This window comes from Zingiber officinale, chromosome 2A (assembly GCF_018446385.1).
Source record: "Zingiber officinale cultivar Zhangliang chromosome 2A, Zo_v1.1, whole genome shotgun sequence".
Lineage (NCBI taxonomy): Eukaryota > Viridiplantae > Streptophyta > Magnoliopsida > Zingiberales > Zingiberaceae > Zingiber > Zingiber officinale.
The window spans coordinates 127,498,497-127,520,966 of NC_055988.1; the positions used below are offsets into that span (position 1 = coordinate 127,498,497).

Genomic DNA, 22,470 nt, shown 5'->3' on the forward strand with positions numbered 1-22,470 from the left:
TTATTATATTTAAAAGTAATACATCATTATTTTGTATGTTAGTGTAATGGATAATGTATTTTATATTTATGCATATAAATTTTTTAATATTTTATTATATTTTTTATGAATTAGTGATATAATTTATAAATATAATTATAATTAAAATATATTAAAGAAATTAAAAATAATAATTTTAATAAATTGAATTTTACAAATATGCATAATAAAATTTAAATATCCTACTAAATATACTTCATTTAAATTTATAATAAATAATAATTACATTTAATTACATTAAAATACGCTATAAAGTAAAGACAAAAAAATAATAATTACAAATTAATTACGTTTGATTTTATTAATTATATAATAAAATTTAAAAATAAAAACTCTCTCCCATATCAAATATGATGATGTGAGTAGTACAACACTAAAGATGATATTTATTATTCACCACAACATATTTGACGTGAAATTTAATGTATGGATTAAAGCATTTTAGTGTTAATTTTATACTAAATTTAGTATTTGGATGATGGATTAAAGATGCTCTTAGGAATTAATGTAGTCCTGGGCTATAGTGTCGCAGTAAGATATCTAAGTTATCACTTAGGTATTCTCGGTTTGTTTTCTAGCTATGACGTATTTGTAGAAATTTTTTCTTCAAATAGGAAGAACCAAGGGCGTAGACAGGGCTGGGCTTTGCTGGGCTCTAGCCCAATGCAGCCTAGCAATGCCGAGTAAATTTTAAACCTCACCTAACAAGCAACCCAATGATTTTAAGTGTTAACCTTGCTATGTTGGGCTGGGCTTTACTGGGCTCAGCATTTTTAGCCCAGGGCAGTTGTTCAACCTAACTACGCCATTGGGAAGGGCAATCAAAAGATGTTGGATTTTTAGGTTAATCGTCGTGCACTCTTCTTGATTTATTCTGATGATCAATAAATATTTTTATGGAGTTAGATCGATCACCTCAAAAATAATTAATACGACTAATTATATTTATCTTAATTTTTTTTCTTATGAATGAATATATATAGTGGCAAGAGGTATGACACTTTCCTAAACAATCAATATTCGATTCACAGGCAAGGCACATGAGGCTCAAACTACTAGTTGTCAAGGACCATGTCGTGTTTTCTAGATATAGATGGATGAAATATAAGATTGGATTTGCCCATCTCAATATTAGCAACGTATATGTCCTTGAAATTATGGTGCAGTCAAAGAAGGTTTAATTATCAATATTTACAAACAATTTAATTTTCAACTATAATATATTCATAGAATTTTTTTTATTAAGTGAGAGGTGCAATTAAAGAATATTAAACTTTTAGATAGTCCATTATAAATATTTTTTAATTTTATTTTGATAATAAATAAAAAACTAATTTTTATAGAATGAAATCAATCATTCCAAATTTAACAATTCTTACCATCATTATTGAAGACTATATCTGAATTTTTTTTCTCAAAAAAAAAACATATATACACAAGAGCTTCTGCATACGAAGTAACTTTACCCGAAACTTTGCCGGGTGTCGCGGCCTAATTGCCCACGCACGTGATCCACCGACGCCAGCTGCAGACCGCGTCCTCTACTAATTACACGGATCCCGTAACCGGAACTCAGCTCACCGCCTACTGGAAAACAGGCTATAACTCTAGGAAGGAATCAGTATTTGGTCGTTACGGCGAGCTGTATTGCTAACGCGAGTGACGAGATCCAATATTACGGCTATAACTCTGAGGCTAGTATCACTCGTCTCCTTCGACATCCGTTTATCTCTTCGATCTCCATCACTACCACTAATCCATGATCATGGCAAGGCATCTCATCTCGGGGGCCGTCGCCGTTCTGGCGGTGGTGTGCGTCCTCCCGGCGATCGCTCTCGCTGCTCGTGACATCGCTGCCGCTAAGAAGCCGTTCGTCGTCCAGGGCCGCGTCTTCTGCGACACTTGCCAAGCCGGGTTCGAGACGCCGGTGTCGACCTACATCCAAGGTGAGCGTTTACTTTCCCCCTCAATGCGCTCTAGAGTGTTCCACCTTTTCTTCTTAATGGATTTTAGGGCATCAGATCATGTCTTAGTCCGGATCTGCATGTGTATGGTTAGTTGATTTGACGATTATAGGGATTGCCTTTAAATGTGGGTTCTGGTTCGGCAGATCAGGGGATGTAGTTGCGAGAAATTCTGAAATCACTTCATTTTCGTTCGGTTTGACTGTTTGCTCCATAGATCTAGTGAAAAAGAAACATAGTTACAAACATTTGCATTTTTTTTCTCTGACAAATTGACTGATGTCGACTATTATTATAAATTGTTTGCGTAGCACGGTCAGAATGGCGGAAATGGTGCTGTCCGGTGATTTAGGGGTTTGAAAATTAAGGATAAACCTACTTAGTTTATTATATGAGGTAAAATATTGTATTTACACTAGATGAAGACATCACAGGGTGCATGCCAGGGAAATTATCGCCTGGTATTGAAATTGGAAAGGGATCTAGCTCAAGTTAGAAAGAACTAAATGTCCTCTTGTCAACATCTAAGCTACTAAGCGTCAAAATATGAAGGAGCTTACACGCTATTTTTTTTTTTCATGTCTCTGGTTTTGAAGATAATGCAACTGTAGTCATTCTATAGCTCGTTCGGATTTGTAATTTATCTTCCACAACAGGGTAGTGTTTGCTATCATAGATCTCAGCTCTATACAAGTGAGGATCAGGTTTCTGAGCTACTATGAGGGCCTCTTTATAGGGGTTTTCTATGGAGGTCCCTTTTGGGCTACCGATCCAGCCACAATAAATATCAGGTAGTGATGTAAGAAGCCGGACCATTACAGGAGAGGAGCTGAGGAGAGCAAAGAATGAGGCACCGGATTGTATCCTAGTTGCCAAGTGAAATCTTACTTGCATTTTGGTTTTGCATCTACTTGGGTAAGAGTTGGCTAGAGTAGGTTGCTGTGAATGCAAATTGCATGATAGGGGGCAACATTTTTTGCTTGTATTAATTCGATAATGGCATCGTAGATCATTAGATGCTTGTATGGTTGTTGATGTTGTAGGCATAGAACACCTAAAGCAAAATCAGAAAAAGGAATTCATTGTTGATGTTGTTAATGTTGGGCGAGTCCCCAACTAGAAGAAATCACATCGTATGTTCTGCTTTGCTTCTAAAACCTCTCCGTTCCTAACTTGCCGATGAACATGTCCTGGAGTACTCTTATTGTTGTTGGTTGATTTATTCTCAGTTTAGATGTTACAATCATGCAAAATCGTATAATCACTAAGGTTTTAACATTAGCAATGGGATTGGAAGTGAAGTGCTTTCTTGCTTTATGCTTTGCAGGCGCAAAGGTGAGGGTTGAATGCCGATCAAAAACCACTGGTGCAAAGACATGCAGTTTTGATGGCACTACCGACCACACGGGTACCTACAAAATTCTAGTCGCCGATGAGCATGAGCATGAGATTTGCGAATCTACCATCGTCAGCAGCCCAGTAAGCAATTGCAAGACTGCACTCCAGGGCCGTGAGAGGGCTCGCGTCTTCCTCAGCCGCAACAATGGCATCGCTTCAGACATCCGGTACGCCAATGCACTTGGATTCCAGAAAGACAGCCCCTTACCTGCTTGCGCCGCGCTGTTGAAGACCTATGAGCAAAATGAAGTCTAGATAAATTACTGATTTATCTCTAAGCTATTTCATTTTTCAAGTACTAATGCTGCATTAGCCCGGTTCTCGAACTCTATTAAATATGACATGCACTGCTTGTCTAATGTCTTTTATTTTATGAAGAATCTATGAAGGATGCTTTTACTATCTGCTTTCTTTTCTTTTCTAATGGTTGATTTTAAGGTTTCTATAGCTTTGTCAATTTTTTTTGTTTTTCACTCAGCATGTCAATTGAATCCAACAAAACCGTGCGTACTTATCAGCTTTCGGAATGCACAAGACCAACGGATTCAATTTGCCATGTCTTGCAAACTGATATAGAAATTTGATTAAGGAAAGTTGTCAGTGCAACACTAAAATTATTATCTATGATTTAAAAATCATGTTGTGAAAATAGTCTTTTATAAAATGTAAAGTAAGGTGGTGTATAATTGGCATCTTTTTTTTTTTTAAGGACTCCTGCAGAAATTTTGTTGGATATTTTTCTTAAAGAGTAATATGGGTATATTAATTTTTGATGTTAAAATCTAAGAGACTCGGTTAGTCATCTTATCGATGAGTTAATGATTCTAATCGGTGGAGCTCAGTATGATGATGTGAAGCCTTGTCCCATTGATACTCTTGATATCCTCTTTTGGTTATCAAAATATCCCTTCGAGTATGAGACATACCCTTCATGGTATTGGCGTTATCGACCTAATCTCGTCGGTCGTTGAGTTATCGCTTCGAATATTGACACAATCCTTTTGGATAAAGTTATCACTAAGGATAAGAGTATTAAGGTCGAGGTAAAGGTTAGGTCTTCTTTCTTAAAATGATATTGCCTTATCTAGATGCTTACGATTTATTGACAATCATCTCCTAAGATACAACCAATTGCGTCTTGAAATAGGAGCACTCCAAATTTCGAATCCCGTAGAGAGGAGAGAGAGAAGAAAACTCAATAGGAGAATTCACAACTTGAAAATTAAGTATGTTGAGTGGAAGGAATGAGCTTTGTTTTACAGGATGAATGATTACTTCCAATAAATAAAGGTTTCTTTAAGGAGGTGAAAGAATGTGGAACATGTCTTTTCCCTTAAATATTTTTATTATGCTTAATTAATTTAATTAATTAATTTACTTAACCTATTATAAATATCAATTAATTAATTAATATCATAATGATTAATTTTTTAATCAATCAATTAATTAATCAGCTAAATTAATTATAATTTCATACCTCGATTTCATATACTTGAGTTAATATTCATCTATAAATCAAATTCATATGCGAGTTAAATTTTCGTCCATCATATCAAACTAATTTTTTATTAGACATTAATTTCTAAGTAAAGAAATTAATTTAGGACTAACTATTCAAATGGCATGAAAATTTATGAAGTTAATAGGTGATAGACAATCGGTAATCGTTTATATATATTTAATAAAAAAATAAAATAAATAAGTTTGGTTATGAGTGAGTTCGATTTATTAAAGTTCATAAATAATTTTTTTAAAATAATTTACGATAAAAATCAAAAGAGAATTTTTTTATTCGTATCTTTAAAAACTTCTTTATCATTAAATCAACGCCCCATAGTACCTCATACAATTTTCATTTTTGATATTACCGGTTTTATAAAAAAAATTGATGAATCATATAATATCGAGCTTGGGATGATCGATCTAGTTCCATAAAAATTTTTCATCGGCCATTAAGATATATTAGGAAATGCTCACGGTAGATGGGTCAGAAGTCCAGTATTCCATGATTACTCGTCCCAATTAGAAGAAAACTTTACTTATTTTATAATAGTTATAATAGGGGCATTTTAACTTTCATCTATACTAATAATACATCCTTATCTTGCACATTCTTAGGCGCCCCCTTATATGTCCGGGCGCTCGGATGCCTTCCTGAGTATCCCAACTCAAAAAATTGAAAGGGGGAGGGGGGGGGGGTGCCCAAATGGGTAGCCGGGTGCTCGGAGATGTATAAATTGGATCCTCTAGTCCACTTTTTTTTATTGAGGATGTGTTATAGTGTATACTAAAAGGCTAGTTTTTTTTTGTAAATATTTATTTTGAAATAAAGAATCACATTGGTCAAATGTCTACATTTATATGCTAAGTGTAGTTGCTCAATTAATTTATATTTTAGATAACATGGTGTGTGATGTCACACACAGAAGATCATATTATAAATTCCTTATAAATTATAAACAGTAGCTCACGACTAAAATGGAAAGGAACAAACCATTGGAATAATCGTAGTATAATTTGGTATTAGTCTATCTTAATTATAAAATTATACTAATACACTCTGAGTGTATTGAGCAGAACCATTTAAGGTAAGTTCTTTTTATACTGACTGTATAAAAGAACAAGACCTTTGTTATTTTGGAAGTGTGTGCTCTTAATCATGATATAATAACAAGCACATATATTCAATATTCATTTTTTTAATTTATTAAAGGGTGCGATTTAGTTCGATAAATCAATAGACCCGATAAGTTGGGAAATGATATTATTTATATGATGTGTTGTTGATTATAGAATGAAACTATGTCCTAGTAATCTAGGTTGATGGTGTTCCCGGAGCTCATAAGGATTATCATGTAAACCCTGCAGGTGGACTTAGTCCGACATGACGATGAAGTTGAGTGGTACTACTCTTTGGAGCCAGATATTAATTAAGTGAGTTGTCAGTAACTCATTTAATTAGTGGACATTCTATATTTTAAACACAGGGAGATTAATACACTAATGATAAGAAGGAGCTCATATAGTAATATGAGATTGGTGTGGTAGTTCAATAATAACTCTTTAGAAGTATGAGTTATTATTGATGAACTCCAGTTGGGCGTTCGGGGCGAACACGGGAAGTTCAAGTTCATCGAGAGACCAAAACCAATTCCTCCTCTCGATCTCTGTCGTAGTCTCTTATTTATAAAGTGTTATACCCACCCATACCCAACTTCTTACCCATCTTAAGGTGGTTGGCCAAGCCAAGCTTGAAGCCCAAGCTAGGGGCTGGCCAAGATCAAGCCTTGATGGAGCAAGTAGGTGGCCGACCCTAACTTGGAGCCCAAGTTGGTGGTCGACCACAATAAAATTAAAAGGATTTTATTTTTTAAAATCTTTCTTACATGGAAGCCATGATTTTAAAGAGAGTTTAAAATTTAAATCTAGAAAAAAAAATTAAGAGAAATGTTTGATATCTTTCCTTATTTGTAGTTAAAATGAAGATTTTAATTTTTCATAAAACTTTCCTTTTTTGTAACCATGATTTCAAAAGAGAGTTTTAAATTTAAATCTTTCTTTTTATAGTTTCTACAAAAGATTAAGAGAAAAGATTTGATATCTTTCCTTATTTATAGATTAAAAGGAAAATTTTAATTTTAAGAAAACTTTCCTTATTGTAATCATCCACATGTTTTAATAGAGAGATTTTAATTTATAAAAGTTTCCTGTTATAACCAACCATGAAAAAAAAATTTAAAGATAAATTTTATTTTTAAAATTTTCGGAAACAAATTAAGAAGTTTTAATTTTGTATTTAAAACTTTCCTTATTTAGAGGAATTGAGGTGGTCGGCCACATTGATAGAGAAAAGGAAATTTTTTTTAGTCAATTAAATTTTCCTTTCTATGGCAAAGAAAATAAGGAAGTTTTTATTAAAACTTTCCTTATTTACCAAGCCCAAGGAATATAAAAGAGAGGGCGGAGGTGCCTCATCTCATAACAATATACATCTAGTATTCCTTTCTTCTCTTCCTTGTGGTGGCCAACCCTCCCTCTCTTCTTTCTCTTTCCCTTTTCTTCTTCCTTGGCCTACGACATCAACTCTCTAGGAGACCCTTAGTGGCCTGATTTTGCTTGGAGAAGTAGAGAAAGGAGGCTTTATTTCTTTGCATCCCTTGGAGCTTGGTTGGTGTGGCCAAAGATTTTCATCTCTAAGAGATTCTTAGTGGCCGAAATTTGCAAGGAGAAGAAGGAGGCTTGGGTGGATTCTCGTCTCGGTAGATCGTCGCTCACACGACGCCCGAGATAAGAAGAGGAATACGGTAAAAGATCGTGAGGTCTATAAGCTATAAAAGGTATAACTAGTTATTAGTTTCCGCATCATAACTAGTTCATCCTTTTATTTAGATCTTGAAATACCAAACACAAGAGGCTAATGAATTTATGTTATCGAATTTATATTTTCGATTTTGTGTTTCTTTTGTTTTTCAAACTTGTGATTCGATTGTTCCTTTTGGTTAAACCTAGGGTTACTATAAGGAAATTAAATATTGAATTTCGTTGAAAGGCTTTGTATAGGAAGTGGTGAATGCTCCCATACTCAAGAAGGCCTAGTACCTCGCCATGTTTAACCTAGAAACCGATCTCTGAAATTAATATTTAATTGAATTTGTAACATGAGTGGATTTTGATTAATAATATTAAGCATCGTTTACGAAAGTCTAAACCACTAAGAATAGATAAGTTGAATTTGAAATCAATAATGTTAAGTTCTGTTTGCGATTCCAAATTTAATTTCTAAAGAACACAATAAGTTGTTAGGAATGGTTCAGGACTTGTATAAAATTTTTGTACAGGGGAACCGGTACGATATTCCCAGTAGCAACCAACAGGATGATCCACTATGCAATTTCGGTCGGATCGCTGCAGCGATTAAGTTGCTATTGGTTGCATTCCCTCTCTGGGTTCACCTTTCCACCCAGATTATATTGTGAATCGGGATGGACGACCGAAGGTCACCCCTGTTCGGCGCCCGATAGGCTAACCATCCGCTCACCGTCGGCAACCTCCAAGCAGCCGACAATTCGCTTGGAGGTCGCCGACCGTCTACCCGACTCAAATTACAACTTGAGTAGGAAGATAAATCTTGAGAAAAATCATAATTAATTACGATCAAATCATGGTGCATTATGGACCATCTCCTCCGTGTTGGCTCTGAGACGGGTTGACGGGGGCGCTGGGGACGAGCGTATTCGCCTTTTGCCATCATTATTGACCATCTTTTGTCTTCGGGGCCATAGTGCCATGGTAGGACATCCAAGTTATCACCCAGGCACCCGCGGTTCGAACCCCAGCTATGACATATTTGCAGGAATTTTTCCTCCAAATAGGGAGCGTAACCAAAGGATACTGGGCTTTTCAGCTGACCGCCGCGTGCACTTCCTAATTTATCCTGATAACTGATGAGAAAATTTTATAGGGCTAAATTGATCATCTTAAAGATAATCAATAAGACTAACTAGAATTATTAAATTTTTTTTTTTATTATGGACCATCTCATCTCATGGTTCGTAAAAAGTAATTGGTTCGATGAATGGGTTCGATCTCATAGAAGAATAAACTAGAAAATACATGAATCATGACGAACGATTGAGCGTTATAAAATTTCCAAACTCCTTAACTATTATATGCGTTGGATGAAGGGATCTAGTCCACCTCTTACCTCTATCGGGTTATGTTTTTTTTTTACTGTGTTACAGTAGCTATGGCCCGAAGCTACCGTAACAACATAAAAAATAAAGATAATTTTTGAGGAAAACAAAATAGACGGGATGATATTGTTGTCCTTTCTATTTTTTTCCCTCAATAATTTATAAATAAAAAGTATTTATTAATTTATTTAAATTTTATTTGCAGATTTTGTTTGATTATTATTATTATTATTATAACTAAAATAAAAAATAATATATTTTTTTTGCGGACCAAGTAAACACTGACAGATGAATTATGATTTTATTTTCCCTGCAATCATCTCTCTTCCTTCCTCCCGAATCTCAGCATGTAAACAGCGCCAAAAAGATTAGAGGGCGTGGCTTCGCCTCGTGGTCGCAGCGATTTGTCGAAACTTGGGATCTCCTGCGTGTCTCTAGGGCAAGCGTATTCCTTTGCTCCTCATGGGAAACAAGAGGAAGGAGAAGAAGAGCAAGAAGCACAAGGGGAAGATCATGGGCGAGCAGGGACTGGCGCTGAGCTACGTCCACGACTGGGTCTTCCGCAACCCATCCGACGCCGCCGCCGCCGACGACCAAGGCTTCTTGCCGCCGGCGGCCCGCAAAATCACCGATTCCGTCGTTTTCGAGCTCCACTGCCACTCCAACCGCAGCGACGGCTTCCTCTCCCCGGCTGCTCTGGTGGAGCGAGCCCATCGAAATGGGGTGGGATTCCTTACCGTTCTATTCTTGGCTCCAGTGTTGATTCATTCTGTTTTGTTTTCCCTTTTTTTTTTCTTTGTGGGTAGTCGATCTGATTGTTGGCTTAGTGAAGTGTTTTTCTCGTCTATGGCGATTTAGTATTGCATAGAAGGTCTATTTCTTCTGGTAATCATCGTTTAGGCTTTGTTATTATGTTTCAGCAATGGATGAGGGTTAGAAAAATGCCAAATCAGTCACCATTCTCTTTGAGTATAATGTTGGATAAGTTCACCACTTCAGTTAGTTTGATCTGAACCATTACCTTTTGTTCCTGCCTATCTTTGAATGTCAAATTCTATCACATACCTTGTTGATTATGATAATCTGATATTGTAGCACTTCATTAAAATAGTCAAAACTATAAAAGAACCAAATTGTTTCAGATAAGCTATAATTTCTATGGAATGTATTGCCTAGCTTTCTTTTTCTTTGTTTACCATAATGTCATTCTCTGAGTGCTTATAAGTTTGAATTTGATTAGATTCTGACAACCACTTCAATATTGTTTGTATCCTCTACCACCATGTTATTCTCAATGATCATTATTCTATAGATATTCTCAATGATCATTTTTTTTTCTGTTTTGTGTTTCACTATATGCAGATTTTTCCTTGGGTATTTTATGTTTTTCATACATGATAGACATGCCTTGGTGCCGTAAGGAAATGTCTCTTGATCGCTGTAACTCGGGGGATGAGATAGTAATGTCTACTAGTATTGACCATACCTCCCTCATTAAGTCTATTATTCTTCTTAGTTCTTACTTGGTATGCAAGAACCATTGTACTCTAAATTTCTATTAGGAATTTCAATGCCATATTTTAGTTGAGGAAGATTTTATATTTATTTTCACCATTTATTATTATCTTCTTGTCATTTTTAATACATCTGGCAATAGTCATTGAAATTAAACATGATTAGGTAATTCTGTATTTAGAGCAGGTGAATGTTCTTGCCCTTACTGACCATGATACGATGGCTGGCATATCAGAGGCTATGCAAACAGCCCAGAAGTATGGCATAAGGATAATTCCTGGCGTCGAGATAAGTGCTGTATGCTCTCCTAGGTAATTATTTTGATCCTATCAATCATAGTCATTTTGAGTATGGTCAAAGTGTGATTGTTACTTTGAATGACACTTCATCAAGTGGTTTATACTTTGTTATTTAGTTTGTTAGATTTAGCAAGGGTCAATGGTTTGTCCATGTGATTATTTATGTTGCAGTTTTAGCTATGAAGAAGAGGCTTTTTTGGAAACCAAATTGATTTCATTTCACAAAGAGGTTCATCCATTAAAGCCGCATTTGCTTATTTTGTGTATGAATGACAGAAGGGAAGAAGCAGGAATCGGTGAACCTGTCCATATCCTTGCATACTATGGAAGCTCAGGGCCTTCTAGGTACGAGGATCTGGATAATCTGTTGTCAAATATCAGAGATGGACGGTATGAGCGTGCAAAGAATATGTTGTTGAAGCTAGCTAAGTTAAAAGTTCCTATTAAGTGGGAGCATGTCGCCAAAATAACAGGGGAAGGTGTTGCTCCAGGACGAGTACATATTGCTAGAGCAATGGTTGAAGCTGGTCATGTTGAGAATTTGAGAGAAGCTTTTAATAGATATCTTTACGATGGTGGACCTGCTTATGCCTTGTAAGCATTTGAGCTCCTAAAAAAGAATAATTATCCAAAATGTTTAATGATACTCTATTTTATTGTCTGTCTATTGTTCAGAGGAACCGAACCATCTGCAGAGGAAGTGCTGCAATTGATTCATCGCACTGGGGGCATTTCTGCTTTGGCTCATCCATGGGCTTTGAAAAATCCAATTGCTGTTATCAGAAGCTTGAATGCTGCTGGCCTTCACGCCATGGAGGTATATAGGAGCGATGGGAAGGCTTCTGGTACAGTATTGAACTTGGCTTTGTTGTTCTTAGTTTGTTTTGAGATGGATGATCACTATATTTAGTTGATGTTAGATGACTTGTCATTTTCTTAATCAACTGCAGGATATGGCGAGTTGGCCGATACTCATGAGCTTATAAAGATTGGAGGATCTGATTATCATGGAAGAGGTGGTCATGATGAATCTGATCTGGGGAGTGTTAGACTCCCACTCATATCTATCTATAGGTTCTTGAAGGTGGCTCGACCAATTTGGTACAACGCAACTAAAGATATCCTTCAGAACTTTGCAGAGGATCCTTCCAATACTAGTCTGGAGAAAATCATGAGGTTTCTGATGCCCAATAAATTCAAAGGGTTTTCTACTGCTAATAGTGCTAAAGACATTGTCGACCTATGTGTATCGTCTTGGCTCACTAAAGATGAAAAGGAGGAAAATGACTTTGACGAGATCCGGCACATGCTTGCAGACACTTTTATTAGCAATTGCTCAGCGCAAATGTCTCTTTACTCTAGCAGATAACTCATGGTCAATAACTTATGCCATGGGTGATCAGCCACCTTGAAGATAATGTTTCTTCACAAGAAAACTATACACCTTTTTTTAAGCCCCTCCTCTTTCGGCATTTAGCTGATACTGGCAGTATCCTGAAACTTGTATGATCATCACAAAGGCAAATACTTATAGTTTTCCGGCATTGGTGATACTCTTATTATCGTTTGTTTTTCAACCATCTTTGAGGCATCTGAAGTGTAGATAATGTCTTTTTTTTTATATGTGAACTGTGAGCATGTAAGAAAGATAAAACCATAGTTGCTCTTCGCCTGATTCTTAACTGCTTCTTTGGATTAGGATGTACAATTGTTTTCTGATATTATTTTGCCTGATTCGATTAACTCAGATGATCCTAACTCTATACCTTGATTATTTTGACTATATAGATGATAAGAAAATTGTTGATCTGTATCTACTATTCTGGACTGGCTTTTCTCACTTCCTGGAAACTATTAAAAGTACCAACCAGTCATCATATTGGGGAGGCCAACCTGGTGCAGCCTCATATGTTCAGGTTAGTTTATTTAGTGTTGTACAATGATGGAATCTCCCATGTTCATCTTCTATAATTATATTTGATGAGGTCTATCAAACCGTGCCATGTCCCCCATACATTTACTTTTCTTTTATGCCTTTTTTTTTTCTTCATGCATAAAACATGATTCATGAAAGTTCTTTGCAAAGTAGTGGAGCATTCCATGTGATAAGTCTCCTGCTTAGTGTATTTGGAGTGCTTAATCTCCTGCTTAGTGCTTAATCTTCTGCTTTGTGATCACTCATGATTTTAAAAGCCCAGGTGTCTAGGTATTTGTGATCACTCATGATGAGAGTTGGTGAGGGGGATGCATGTAGACTAGGTAACTTCCTTTCAATGATCAAATTTGGATTTTCTTTAATTTTGCAACTGAGATATTTGGTAATACATAATGATGAAATAGATTGATTAGTTATTACACGCTACACTTTTTTTAGGGCAGCTCGGTGAAACTCCTGCCAATGAGATTTATGAGATTCGAATATTTCCAGATTACACCATCGTAATTTTATCGTTGCACTCAAGCTAACCTTCATGTTATAATTTTTTTTTAAAAAATAATATTTTTATAAAAGCAATTGAAGAGGAGTATTGACACAGCGATAAAATTACTATTGTGTGATATGATTGTCACAAGTTTAAGTTGCAAAATAGCCTCTTGTAAATGTAGGATAAAATTATGTATAATAAATTTTTTTTTCGAAATTTTATATTGACGGGGTTTCGTACACAAGCTCTCCTTTATTTTTTTTTTATATAAAGGGAATAAGGACTGAGATCCATAAAAAGGACAAAGCAAGGTTTCAAACTCCTATGAAGCTCCAAGATTCCTAATGTACCTGTTCAACATAGCTAAGCTGCATGTGAGCTCTAATTGTACCCATTGCTTTGGGGCTTTAAAAATTGAATGCATGCTTCGAAGTTCATAGTTTTTAAAGATTATTTAATAGATAAAACTTTGTTTAAGTCTCAATTTATGGAGCTATGATAACAGCCAATGACGATCAAGAGTATATAATAAAAAATGTGTATGCATATTTGGATTTGGTCTATTCGAGCTTCATTCAAAATTTTGGAAATACATCGTAATTGACTTCATTTTTAATTTCCTTAGGGTTGGACGGGAGAAAAATTGCACACCTTGTTTATGTTGCCGGCTTCTAGGGAAAGAAGAGAGGAAAATTTATCCCAATATGCTTGTTTGGTTGCCTTCGACTATTGCACCCTACAACATTCATCGCTTGCTTGTGCTACTCCATCGCATTACGAGTAAATTGGGGATTCATCCATATTCAATCCATTGCTAAAACTTGAATTCTTTCATTTTTCAAATTTGACCTCAAAGGGGAGCATTAGAAATCTCTCTATCAACTCTTTACCGATTCTATCATAATTAATAACCTTCGGTCGCACTATCGACATTGTCTTCTCTTGGTTGATTCTCGACCGATGTAAATAAGGGACAACTGTTTAAAACTATCACTAGTTTTTTCCTTCCCTTCTCTTCATTTCATTGTGTAAGGTAAACAACCCTCAGTTACACCAATTCTATTTTCCATTTAAAAGAATAAACACGGTGGTTCCTCAAAACCCACAGGTTTTGCATCCAAACCTAACCCTAAAACAAAGCCACCAGGTTCTCTCATCAACTGGCACCTGGTGGTAGTGCCACCGGCAGGTGCCAGTAAGAACTACATGACTGGGTACTTGGCATCTGGTGATTGGCAGGTGAGCGAGAGCTATAGGCCTATATAACTAACCTACGCCCCTCTTAATTACTCACAACTTGGTAGGCCACAAAGATACTCCGAATATTCCTCGTCTTCTCCCTCTGAACTCTATTGATCTCTCAGGTGGCATTTCGTTCCTTCCTTTTCTGAAGAATCAGAGCTTTATTTTGATCTTTGTAATTCCCCCCCCAAAGATTTGGTTTCGATCCATAGAGCAAACATGGCTACAGCTATAGATGTGTACAATAGCGTGCAGTTCTTCTCATCAGATCCTGTAAACGAAGCTCTGAATCATGGAGGTTCTGCTTCGTCCTTCTCGGATTCGTCTTCCCTCGTGCCCTTCTCTTTCTCCTCGTCCTCTGTTCTGCATCAAAATCCCATCTTTGATTGCTTTCCTGCTTCGTCTCTGAGATCTGGCACGGTTCCGGTTAGCTTTTTGAGCCCTAGAAGCTCTCCGGCCCATGGCAAAGCGAGTGCCGCCGCGCGCCTCCTCGGCCCCCGGTCGCAGCCCATAAAGCGAGCAGCCTCGCCGCCAAAGCCCGCGGCAGCCAAGCTCTACCGAGGTGTCCGGCAGCGACACTGGGGGAAGTGGGTGGCGGAGATCCGCCTCCCCCGGAACCGCACCCGCCTCTGGCTCGGCACCTTCGACACCGCGGAGGAGGCCGCCACGGCCTACGACCGCGCCGCCTTCAAGCTCCGTGGGGACGCCGCGCGGCTCAACTTCCCGGAGTTCAAGCGAAACGGAGCGCACTTCGTCTCGTCGCTCCACTCCTCGGTCGACGCCAAGCTCCGAGCCGTCTGCGAGAGCTTGGCCGGCGTAGAACAACAGGGCAAAACTAGCCCAAGCCACCCCCTGGCAGCAGCTGCCGCAGCCGTCGAACTCAGCTCGTCCTCGGAGGAAAACAAATCCAAGAGCTCGCCGTCGCCGGACGGAGACGACAGCTCCTCGAGCACGTCGGCCGCCGCCTCGGAGATGCAGCTCTTGGACTTCACGGAGGCGCCATGGGACGAATCAGAGAGCTTCAAGCTGCGAAAGTATCCATCTTGGGAGATCGACTGGGATTCCATCCTCTCTTCCAATTAGTTCTCTTCCTTCTTCGATTTCTGGTCCGCAAGTACTTCTTGCGGCTTAATGCAAATGGAATTTTAGTCATTTGCATGACCCTTGTTTGATCTTCGTCTCTACACACTAAGCTTTCATGGCCTGATCAGGATCACAAATGCAAAAAAATTCTCCTGAAACAGCTTTGGGCCAGACATTGTGATCTCTGCAATAAGATTGCTGCATTTAATGTAGAGGTTGTGAACCATCTTTCTAGTTTATCCAATTTTTTTCCGATTAATTCTGTTTTGGTAGATGAAGTTCATCGGAGAGTAAATGATAAATTATTAAGATAAAAAATAAAATAATTATTATGATAAAAGATTATGAATTATCTGTAAATGAGAATTTTAAATATGTAATATTATTTTGTAAAATGACTAAGAGATTGTGATATATTTTAAATAGAATACAAGTAAAATGATTGAAATAGAGGAGAGTAATCACATGTTTTTTGTTAAATGAAATTGAATATTGGGTTGTGATTAAGAATATCAGTAAAAGATAAAAGTTATAGAGATGATGATATTAAAATAGATGTGCAAACATACAAGGATGAATAAGATAAGAATATATCTATTTAGAGAAAATTTTAGAAGATATGTTTAAGATAGTATAGACATGTATATAGACAATAAATAGATACTTTAATAGGTGATATGAAATTATAATAAATGTGTACGTCAAATGAAGATTAAAGGAAACTTGATTAAAAATAATAAATAATATAAAATTTATTTAAATATAAGTGATGTCTTTCTAATAGAATAAGATTTGATTAATTTGATTATCTTAGTAATTTAGGGTTAGTTGATTGATTGATAATAAATTGCTAGCATATTCAAAATCTTTAAAATATCTATTCCATTTTAAATTGACGTAGATGTTTTACCGACCAGCAAGATGCTGCATTCTTTTATTTCATTTTTCATTAAATCTATTATAGCCCTGCGATGCACAAAGTCAACAAGATAGTCAGATAAAAATTTGGAACCGTCACGTCACGTTAACGATCCCCACGCGATAGTCTCACGCCAATAGGTGTTGAGTAAATGGCAGAATAAACACAGGTGATACCCATTACATATAAACTATTATGCATTTACCATTTATCGTTGAAGATTCTCAAATGGTTGGTCTCATTCTATTTGGGCACATGGATTCCTGAATCTAGGCATAATTGTACATCCAGTTGACTTACATGGTGCTTAGCAATGATCTAAAACCGAATTGACCCAATAAATTAAATTGATTTTTTTATTTTAACAAATCAAATTGATTGAATTTTACCAATGAACTCAAATAATTAAACTAATAAAAATCGATAGCATCATTAATTAATTGATATTAGATAGTCGAATCAAATTCATTCATCTGGTTGAGTTATATTTAATTCAGGCAAATCAAATTGAATGATAATAATGTTTAGATTTAATCAATTTAATTGATTTATAAAATTTAAAATCAAAATTAAACCAAATAAATTGAAAAAAAAATAATATATATTTAAAATAAAAACTCAAATTTTGAATTAATCAAACCAGACTTTAATTCAGCCCCCTAACCACAAGTTTGATGAGAAAGAGCAACAACATATTGATGAGATGGAATCAGATCATGCGCTGGATCACAGACATTGTGGTGAAAACAGTAGAATTTAGTTAATTAGGAAAATTTTGAGTTATCATAATATAATCACGACAGATCCTTAAACCATATGCACGTATCTGATTCAAATTGCACCCTCACTGAAACAGGAAGAAATAAAGAAAAAAACAGAGGGAAAACAGAGGAATTCTTCTTCCCGTTTAATTAATTAATCTGCCATTTTCACGAGAGATTGCTGTTGCAGTCCTGTGAGGAGATGCGCACCTTCTTATCCAACCCAGAGACTTTGACATCGCATTTCACGTCCAACCTCATGCGCCGCAACTCCAACTGGCCGATCTTGGCGCCCACTGTAAATTCAATCCTTAACTTGATCCAAAGAGGTTTATTCGACCCTTTCGTTGGGCTTTTGGTCGAGCGGAGAAGCAATTTGAGGTCGGTCATATTGCCGTGCGGTTGGAAGAACCTTGGCGTCGACCCGGTGGCGAACTCTTTGCCGGCATGGGAGGCGACTGCGAGCCCACCGCCGGCATACGACAAGCTTACTCTGTTGCTTGGATTGATGATTCTCACCGAGAAGTCATACTCTGTTTTTGATTTTGAGACATCCTTGACGGAGAAGGAGTTGACGGCGAAGGTGGGAGTGGTGGGGTTGACGATGGCGAAGAAGATGATGATAGCGGCCGTGAGGAGGATGAGCGGGAGGAAGACAGGGAGGGCGAGGCGCTTGAGGTAACGGAAGCAGGGGCAGCGGTTCTGGCGGTGTTGCCTGACCTGGCTGCGGTAGTGTTCGACCAAGGAAGCATTCTCTGGAGGAGGGATTCGGTAGATTTGGTCCTTTGGGACTTGGACGATGTAGGTTTCGAAGGGCGGAGGAAGGGGCAGAGGTGCAGGATTGCAGTGCTGGGGCGGCTCCTGCTCCGCCATGGGAGGGAGGGAGGGAGAGGGATGACCGAGCGCAAGGAGAAGAAAGCGGTGGCGGTGGATGGGAGGGAAAAGTGGAGAAAGAGGGTGGTGGATGGCCCGGAATGGAGGAGAGAGAAAGGAATTACCGCAAGAAGGTTGAAGACAACCCGGATGGCGGCAAAACTGCAAAAGGCAACGGACAACCACTGGTTAAAATCGACGTTTCCGTTTTACTTTGATTGGTCCGGTTTGGTTCATTCTAAACCGGATCGAATGCTATTAGATTTTTTTTTTCTCTAGATGGCACTTGTAATTTTCCTTATTATTTTTTTCTTATAAATTTAAATATGTAAAAAAAATAATTCTAGTCATTTGTTTAAATTATTAAAGGAGTTTATTAAAGGACGGTCTGGTACACGTCCCAAAATCTAATAATTTTACCATTGTCAGAAGACTCCCTTCGTTTATTTATTTAAATTTGTTAAATACCATCTATTTATGAAAACCTTGTTTAAATATAAGTCAAATGATGTAGACCTGAATCAACCTAGTATGTGCAGACCGATATGATATAACACAGCTAGTTAGACCATGTCAAGCTTGAGCCTTTTTCTCAGTTTGGGTCATGCAGCTCAAACCAACTCACTAAAATACACAATTTATTATTATCATTTTAATAATATATATTTTTTTATTATTTTAAACATTTTTACAAATATTTTAAAATATTTATTTATTTATTTTAAAAAGAGTTGACTAAATTGCTCCCCGACAAAGAGCTCTAAACTAGGCTTGACCCCAACTCAAATTTAGCCATGATAGTATGACCTGATTTAAGCTTAGGTTAGGCCCAGCCCGAGCTGGAGCGACTATCTGGTTGTGTTCTAACACGCTCAGCTCGGCACAACATCTAGCGAGCTGAGGCGCGCCCAAGTCAGGCTCGACACGAGCATTCATGATCTATTAACAACTCTAAGTCCAGGGACCTTACTGCATCACAAATTTTGCAGATAACAGCCAGGATCAGGGAAGAGAATCATACTCAAATACTTGCATATATTCTCCACATACCGAATTAGATATACGACATCAAAAGGATCGAATGTTGGGAGTTGCTTACCTCGATTCTGCAATGACTGTCAAGCTGCAAGATTGCTGCTGCTGAGATCTACATAGAAGGAGAAAGCTCATCACTGTGACTGAGATGTAAATATTTGATGTTTTATTAGGAAAAACCTTGTTAAATCCCTATTGTCGAGGAGCATTCGACACCTGAATGAATCGCAATTAGAAGAATGGGGGAAGTTGGGGAAAATCGAAGTGCTCAATGGCACACTGAAGCTGACTGAAAATAAACCGGACGAGGAGAAAGATATAGCAGCTAGTTACAGGAATATCTTGGACAAGGCCTGATGATAAAACCCCGAGTAACATCGTGAAAAGGAACTGATGGAGAACTCAATGGAGAAGCTATTTAGCTTTTCAATGTCTATGGTTCTACAAATGCTAGAACAACAATAACTAAGTCTTTATCCCACCACCATATCTCCATCTACATATAAATGAATTTTATCCTATTTTATAAAATTGATGGAACTTTGTTCCATAACAACACAATATCCTCCAAAGATTGATTATTTCACTACATAAATTTACCCTGAAGTTGAGGTAAAGCAAGACTTAGCCATTTCAAACTATATTCGAGGTAGAAAGTTATGCTTCATCTTCGATCCATGTCTTGCCTTTAGCCACTTATCTATTCGTAAATCTATCATTCCTCAACCCAAATGCCCAAGAAGTGCAAAGTCCAAACCATTGGTGGCAATGAAGCAAACAGAAAACAATTCATGAAGTGACACAGCCTTAGGCAAAGAGACTGAATTGAATACCTAAACTCTTTTTTTTTTTCATGGAGGAATGCGTGACTGTAAGTTACCTTGAAGGTTGGATTCAAATCCACAAGTAGTTAAGTGCTTTGCAAGCTGCTCTCCGAGTTCTTGCTGCCAATCCTCCTTGACCTTGGCTTCTGGTGCAGCCCATATAAATGCCGTCTGTTGTTCTAGGTTAACTGTGGCAGAGTGTACCTGAGGCTGCATCAAATGAGCATTGGATGAAATAGACTGAAAATTTGGGAAATCTGGAACTTATTTGGCTAAGCAAGATCGAAAAGATTTCTCAAGAAGTCGCAAATTTGGGCGAAATTGAACGCATCTGAAGCATCTATGTTTTTTTTATTATTTTTTGATCAAATCGTTTCAAGCGAAGAATTGCTAGATGTCTCACTAGGGTTTCCAAGATGCGCTTCACGCTGGCAGCGCAACCACCGCAAATCATGCCCTGCAAGAAACCATCACGGACAAACCCTAAGAGTCCCTCTTTTTGCCTTCCAAAAACGAGATGAACCCGTAGAAGCAAAGAGGAGGAGGTGAATTACTCCGACACGGAGGGTAATCACATCTGAACCCAACGCGTTGGCGTCCTCCGAATCTCCTGCTACGGGCTTCCCCGCAGCTTCTCCTGAGCTCGATCCGCGGTCGCCTCCTCCTTCGCCACCGGAAAGGGACGTGGAAACCAAAGGGAACCTGATCCGTAGGGGATCCGATGGACATATCGACAGGTATGGTCGCTGGACTGGAAATAAAGCAGGGCGAGTAGCTGTGAGGTAGCGGTTTTTGCCGTGAAAGCGTAGGAAGCAACGAGCTTTCTGGTAGCAGGAGAAGTTGGGGAAGGTAAGAAGAGAGTCGAATCTCGGAAAAGGGGTTTGGGGAAGAGGAGCAGAGTACGCGGACGCCATCGCCATTAGAGCAGTCGTCCAGGTTCGTTGCACTGGTCAAATCCGCTACATAACTTTTGCATTCCCGTTATATAAATGCACGTCTTCATGCTTGTTATAATGTACCGTTATGTCATTTTAATATAAAAACGATACAGTATGCAAGAGGGATAAGTAATAGAATTGTAAATGAATTCATAGTTAAAAACTTATTTATTTTGCATTCAATATGTATAAAAATTAATTAAAAAAATAATTTATTAAATTAATATTAATAAATTTGAATATTATTTAACCGGTAATTTATCAAATAGTGTATCTAAATTTCTGAATTGATCAAATGGCACATGTTATTTAGGTATTTACTAAAAGACACATCTTTTTAAATACACTCTCTGTTTTATCACAAATCTAACTTTTTTTTTATATTTTCTCGATCATTTTTCTTCCTCTTCTCTTTTATCTCTCCCATCTAGGTAACTTCTCGCTTATTTTTCCTCTTCTCTATTCTTATTCTTCCTTTTTTTTTACATGCATGCATAATATATGGATAATATTTATAAGGTTTAATTAATTTTTTATAACATTTTAATATATTTAGATAAGCTGAAATAAATAATGAATAATATATTTGAACTTCTTACAATCTTAGAAATCAACAAAAAATGAAATTGATACAATTTGAGATCTTTAGGTCTATTAATAAGTTTTGATCAAAACTCACTGATCGACCTAGAGAGTTTTAATTGCATCCATTTCAGTTCCGATGGATTTTTGGGACTGCAAGGAGTTCAAATATACTATTCATTATTTATTTTTACTTCTCAGAGGTATTAAAGTGTAATAAGGAAGAATCATCAAAATTTTTCACGTTGGGCCTGATATACCACTAATGGACCTAGAGAGCTGCGATTACACCTATTTCAGTTTATATGAATTTTTAAGGTTGCAACGAGTTCAAATATTCTATCTATTATTTATTTTAGCTTTTCGAATGTATTAAAATGTAATAAGGAAGAACTGTCAAAAATCTCCACGTGGGCCTGATATGATTTCATATTAGGCCCAACGTAGAGAATTTTGACGGTTCTTTCTTATTGCATTTTAACACCTCTAAAAAGTTGAAATAAATAATGAATAAGATATTTGAACTCCTTACAACCCCAGAGATCCATAGGAACTGAAATGAGTATAATCGGAGTTCTCTAAATCCTTTATTGGATTTCGTTCAAAATCCACTAATGGATCAAGAGATCTCATATTGCATCCATTTCAATTCCTGTGAATTTCTAAAGTTACAGGAGTTTAAATATACTATCATGATTTATTTTAGCATATAATATATGTTAAAATATAATAAGGAAGAATTATCAAAATTCTCCACGTTGGATCTGATATCATTCCATATCAGACCCACATTAAACCTGATATATTACATATCAGGCTCGCAGATCAATTTCCATTTAAGAAAATGAAAATTCTATCCTGAAAGGACCATTAACTGTG

The 22,470-nt window shown here is 37.1% G+C and overlaps 5 protein-coding genes across 10 annotated transcripts; 3 read left to right on the forward strand and 2 right to left on the reverse strand.

Annotated features, from left to right (window-relative positions):
- Positions 1-1,724: 1,724 nt before the first annotated feature.
- LOC122042274 (pollen-specific protein C13-like) lies at positions 1,725-3,803 on the forward strand. Its single transcript, XM_042602293.1, has 2 exons — positions 1,725-1,985; positions 3,331-3,803. The coding sequence occupies exons 1-2, from the start codon at positions 1,799-1,801 to the stop codon at positions 3,654-3,656; spliced, it is 513 nt and encodes a 170-aa protein (XP_042458227.1). The 5' UTR covers positions 1,725-1,798; the 3' UTR covers positions 3,657-3,803.
- A 5,606-nt stretch (positions 3,804-9,409) lies between these two features.
- On the forward strand, positions 9,410-12,585 carry LOC122042275 (5'-3' exoribonuclease-like). 3 transcript variants are annotated; one of them, XM_042602294.1, is made up of 5 exons: positions 9,410-9,817; positions 10,796-10,920; positions 11,080-11,502; positions 11,584-11,753; positions 11,859-12,585. In XM_042602294.1, exons 1-5 carry the CDS (start codon positions 9,557-9,559, stop codon positions 12,275-12,277), a joined length of 1,398 nt encoding a protein of 465 aa, XP_042458228.1. In that variant the 5' UTR covers positions 9,410-9,556; the 3' UTR covers positions 12,278-12,585. The 3 variants fall into 3 exon arrangements, with proteins under 3 accessions (XP_042458228.1, XP_042458230.1, XP_042458229.1); XM_042602296.1 differs by having other exon boundaries at positions 9,412-9,817; positions 11,188-11,502; XM_042602295.1 differs by having other exon boundaries at positions 9,414-9,817; positions 11,185-11,502.
- Positions 12,586-14,632: 2,047 nt separating this feature from the next.
- LOC122042276 (ethylene-responsive transcription factor RAP2-13-like) lies at positions 14,633-15,898 on the forward strand. Its single transcript, XM_042602297.1, has one exon. It carries the CDS (start codon positions 14,796-14,798, stop codon positions 15,657-15,659), a length of 864 nt encoding a protein of 287 aa, XP_042458231.1. The 5' UTR covers positions 14,633-14,795; the 3' UTR covers positions 15,660-15,898.
- Positions 15,899-17,313: 1,415 nt separating this feature from the next.
- On the reverse strand, positions 17,314-21,045 carry LOC122042277 (copper-transporting ATPase PAA1, chloroplastic-like). Of its 4 annotated transcripts, none has more exons than XM_042602299.1 (5): positions 20,626-21,044; positions 20,475-20,528; positions 20,128-20,281; positions 19,312-19,359; positions 17,314-18,374 (listed from the first exon to the last, which is right to left on the reverse strand). In XM_042602299.1, exons 1-4 carry the CDS (start codon positions 20,989-20,991, stop codon positions 19,331-19,333), a joined length of 603 nt encoding a protein of 200 aa, XP_042458233.1. In that variant the 5' UTR covers positions 20,992-21,044; the 3' UTR covers positions 17,314-18,374; positions 19,312-19,330. The 4 variants fall into 4 exon arrangements, with proteins under 4 accessions (XP_042458233.1, XP_042458234.1, XP_042458235.1 ...); XM_042602300.1 differs by lacking the exon at positions 17,314-18,374 and adding an exon at positions 18,854-19,181; XM_042602301.1 differs by lacking the exon at positions 17,314-18,374 and having other exon boundaries at positions 19,215-19,359; positions 20,128-20,275; positions 20,626-21,045.
- LOC122043980 (NDR1/HIN1-like protein 13) lies at positions 17,508-18,212 on the reverse strand. Its single transcript, XM_042604533.1, has one exon. The coding sequence runs from the start codon at positions 18,210-18,212 to the stop codon at positions 17,508-17,510; it is 705 nt and encodes a 234-aa protein (XP_042460467.1).
- Positions 21,046-22,470: the final 1,425 nt, after the last annotated feature.

Bases quoted from the DNA above. Each gene is read 5' to 3' on its own strand.
- LOC122043980 (XM_042604533.1), bottom strand. From the start codon at position 18,212: ATGGCGGAGCAGGAGCCGCCCCAGCACTGCAATCCTGCACCTCTGCCC.
- LOC122042274 (XM_042602293.1), top strand. From the start codon at position 1,799: ATGATCATGGCAAGGCATCTCATCTCGGGGGCCGTCGCCGTTCTGGCG. The intron at 1,986-3,330 runs GTGAGCGTTTAC...TATGCTTTGCAG, and splicing joins GGTGTCGACCTACATCCAAG to GCGCAAAGGTGAGGGTTGAA.
- LOC122042275 (XM_042602294.1), top strand. From the start codon at position 9,557: ATGGGAAACAAGAGGAAGGAGAAGAAGAGCAAGAAGCACAAGGGGAAG. The intron at 9,818-10,795 runs GTGGGATTCCTT...TATTTAGAGCAG, and splicing joins AGCGAGCCCATCGAAATGGG to GTGAATGTTCTTGCCCTTAC. The intron at 11,754-11,858 runs GTACAGTATTGA...AATCAACTGCAG, and splicing joins GAGCGATGGGAAGGCTTCTG to GATATGGCGAGTTGGCCGAT.
- LOC122042277 (XM_042602299.1), bottom strand. From the start codon at position 20,991: ATGGCGATGGCGTCCGCGTACTCTGCTCCTCTTCCCCAAACCCCTTTT. The intron at 20,529-20,625 runs GTAATTCACCTC...GGTTTCTTGCAG, and splicing joins TGATTACCCTCCGTGTCGGA to GGCATGATTTGCGGTGGTTG. The intron at 20,282-20,474 runs GTGAGACATCTA...CATTTGATGCAG, and splicing joins AGCGCATCTTGGAAACCCTA to CCTCAGGTACACTCTGCCAC.
- LOC122042276 (XM_042602297.1), top strand. From the start codon at position 14,796: ATGGCTACAGCTATAGATGTGTACAATAGCGTGCAGTTCTTCTCATCA.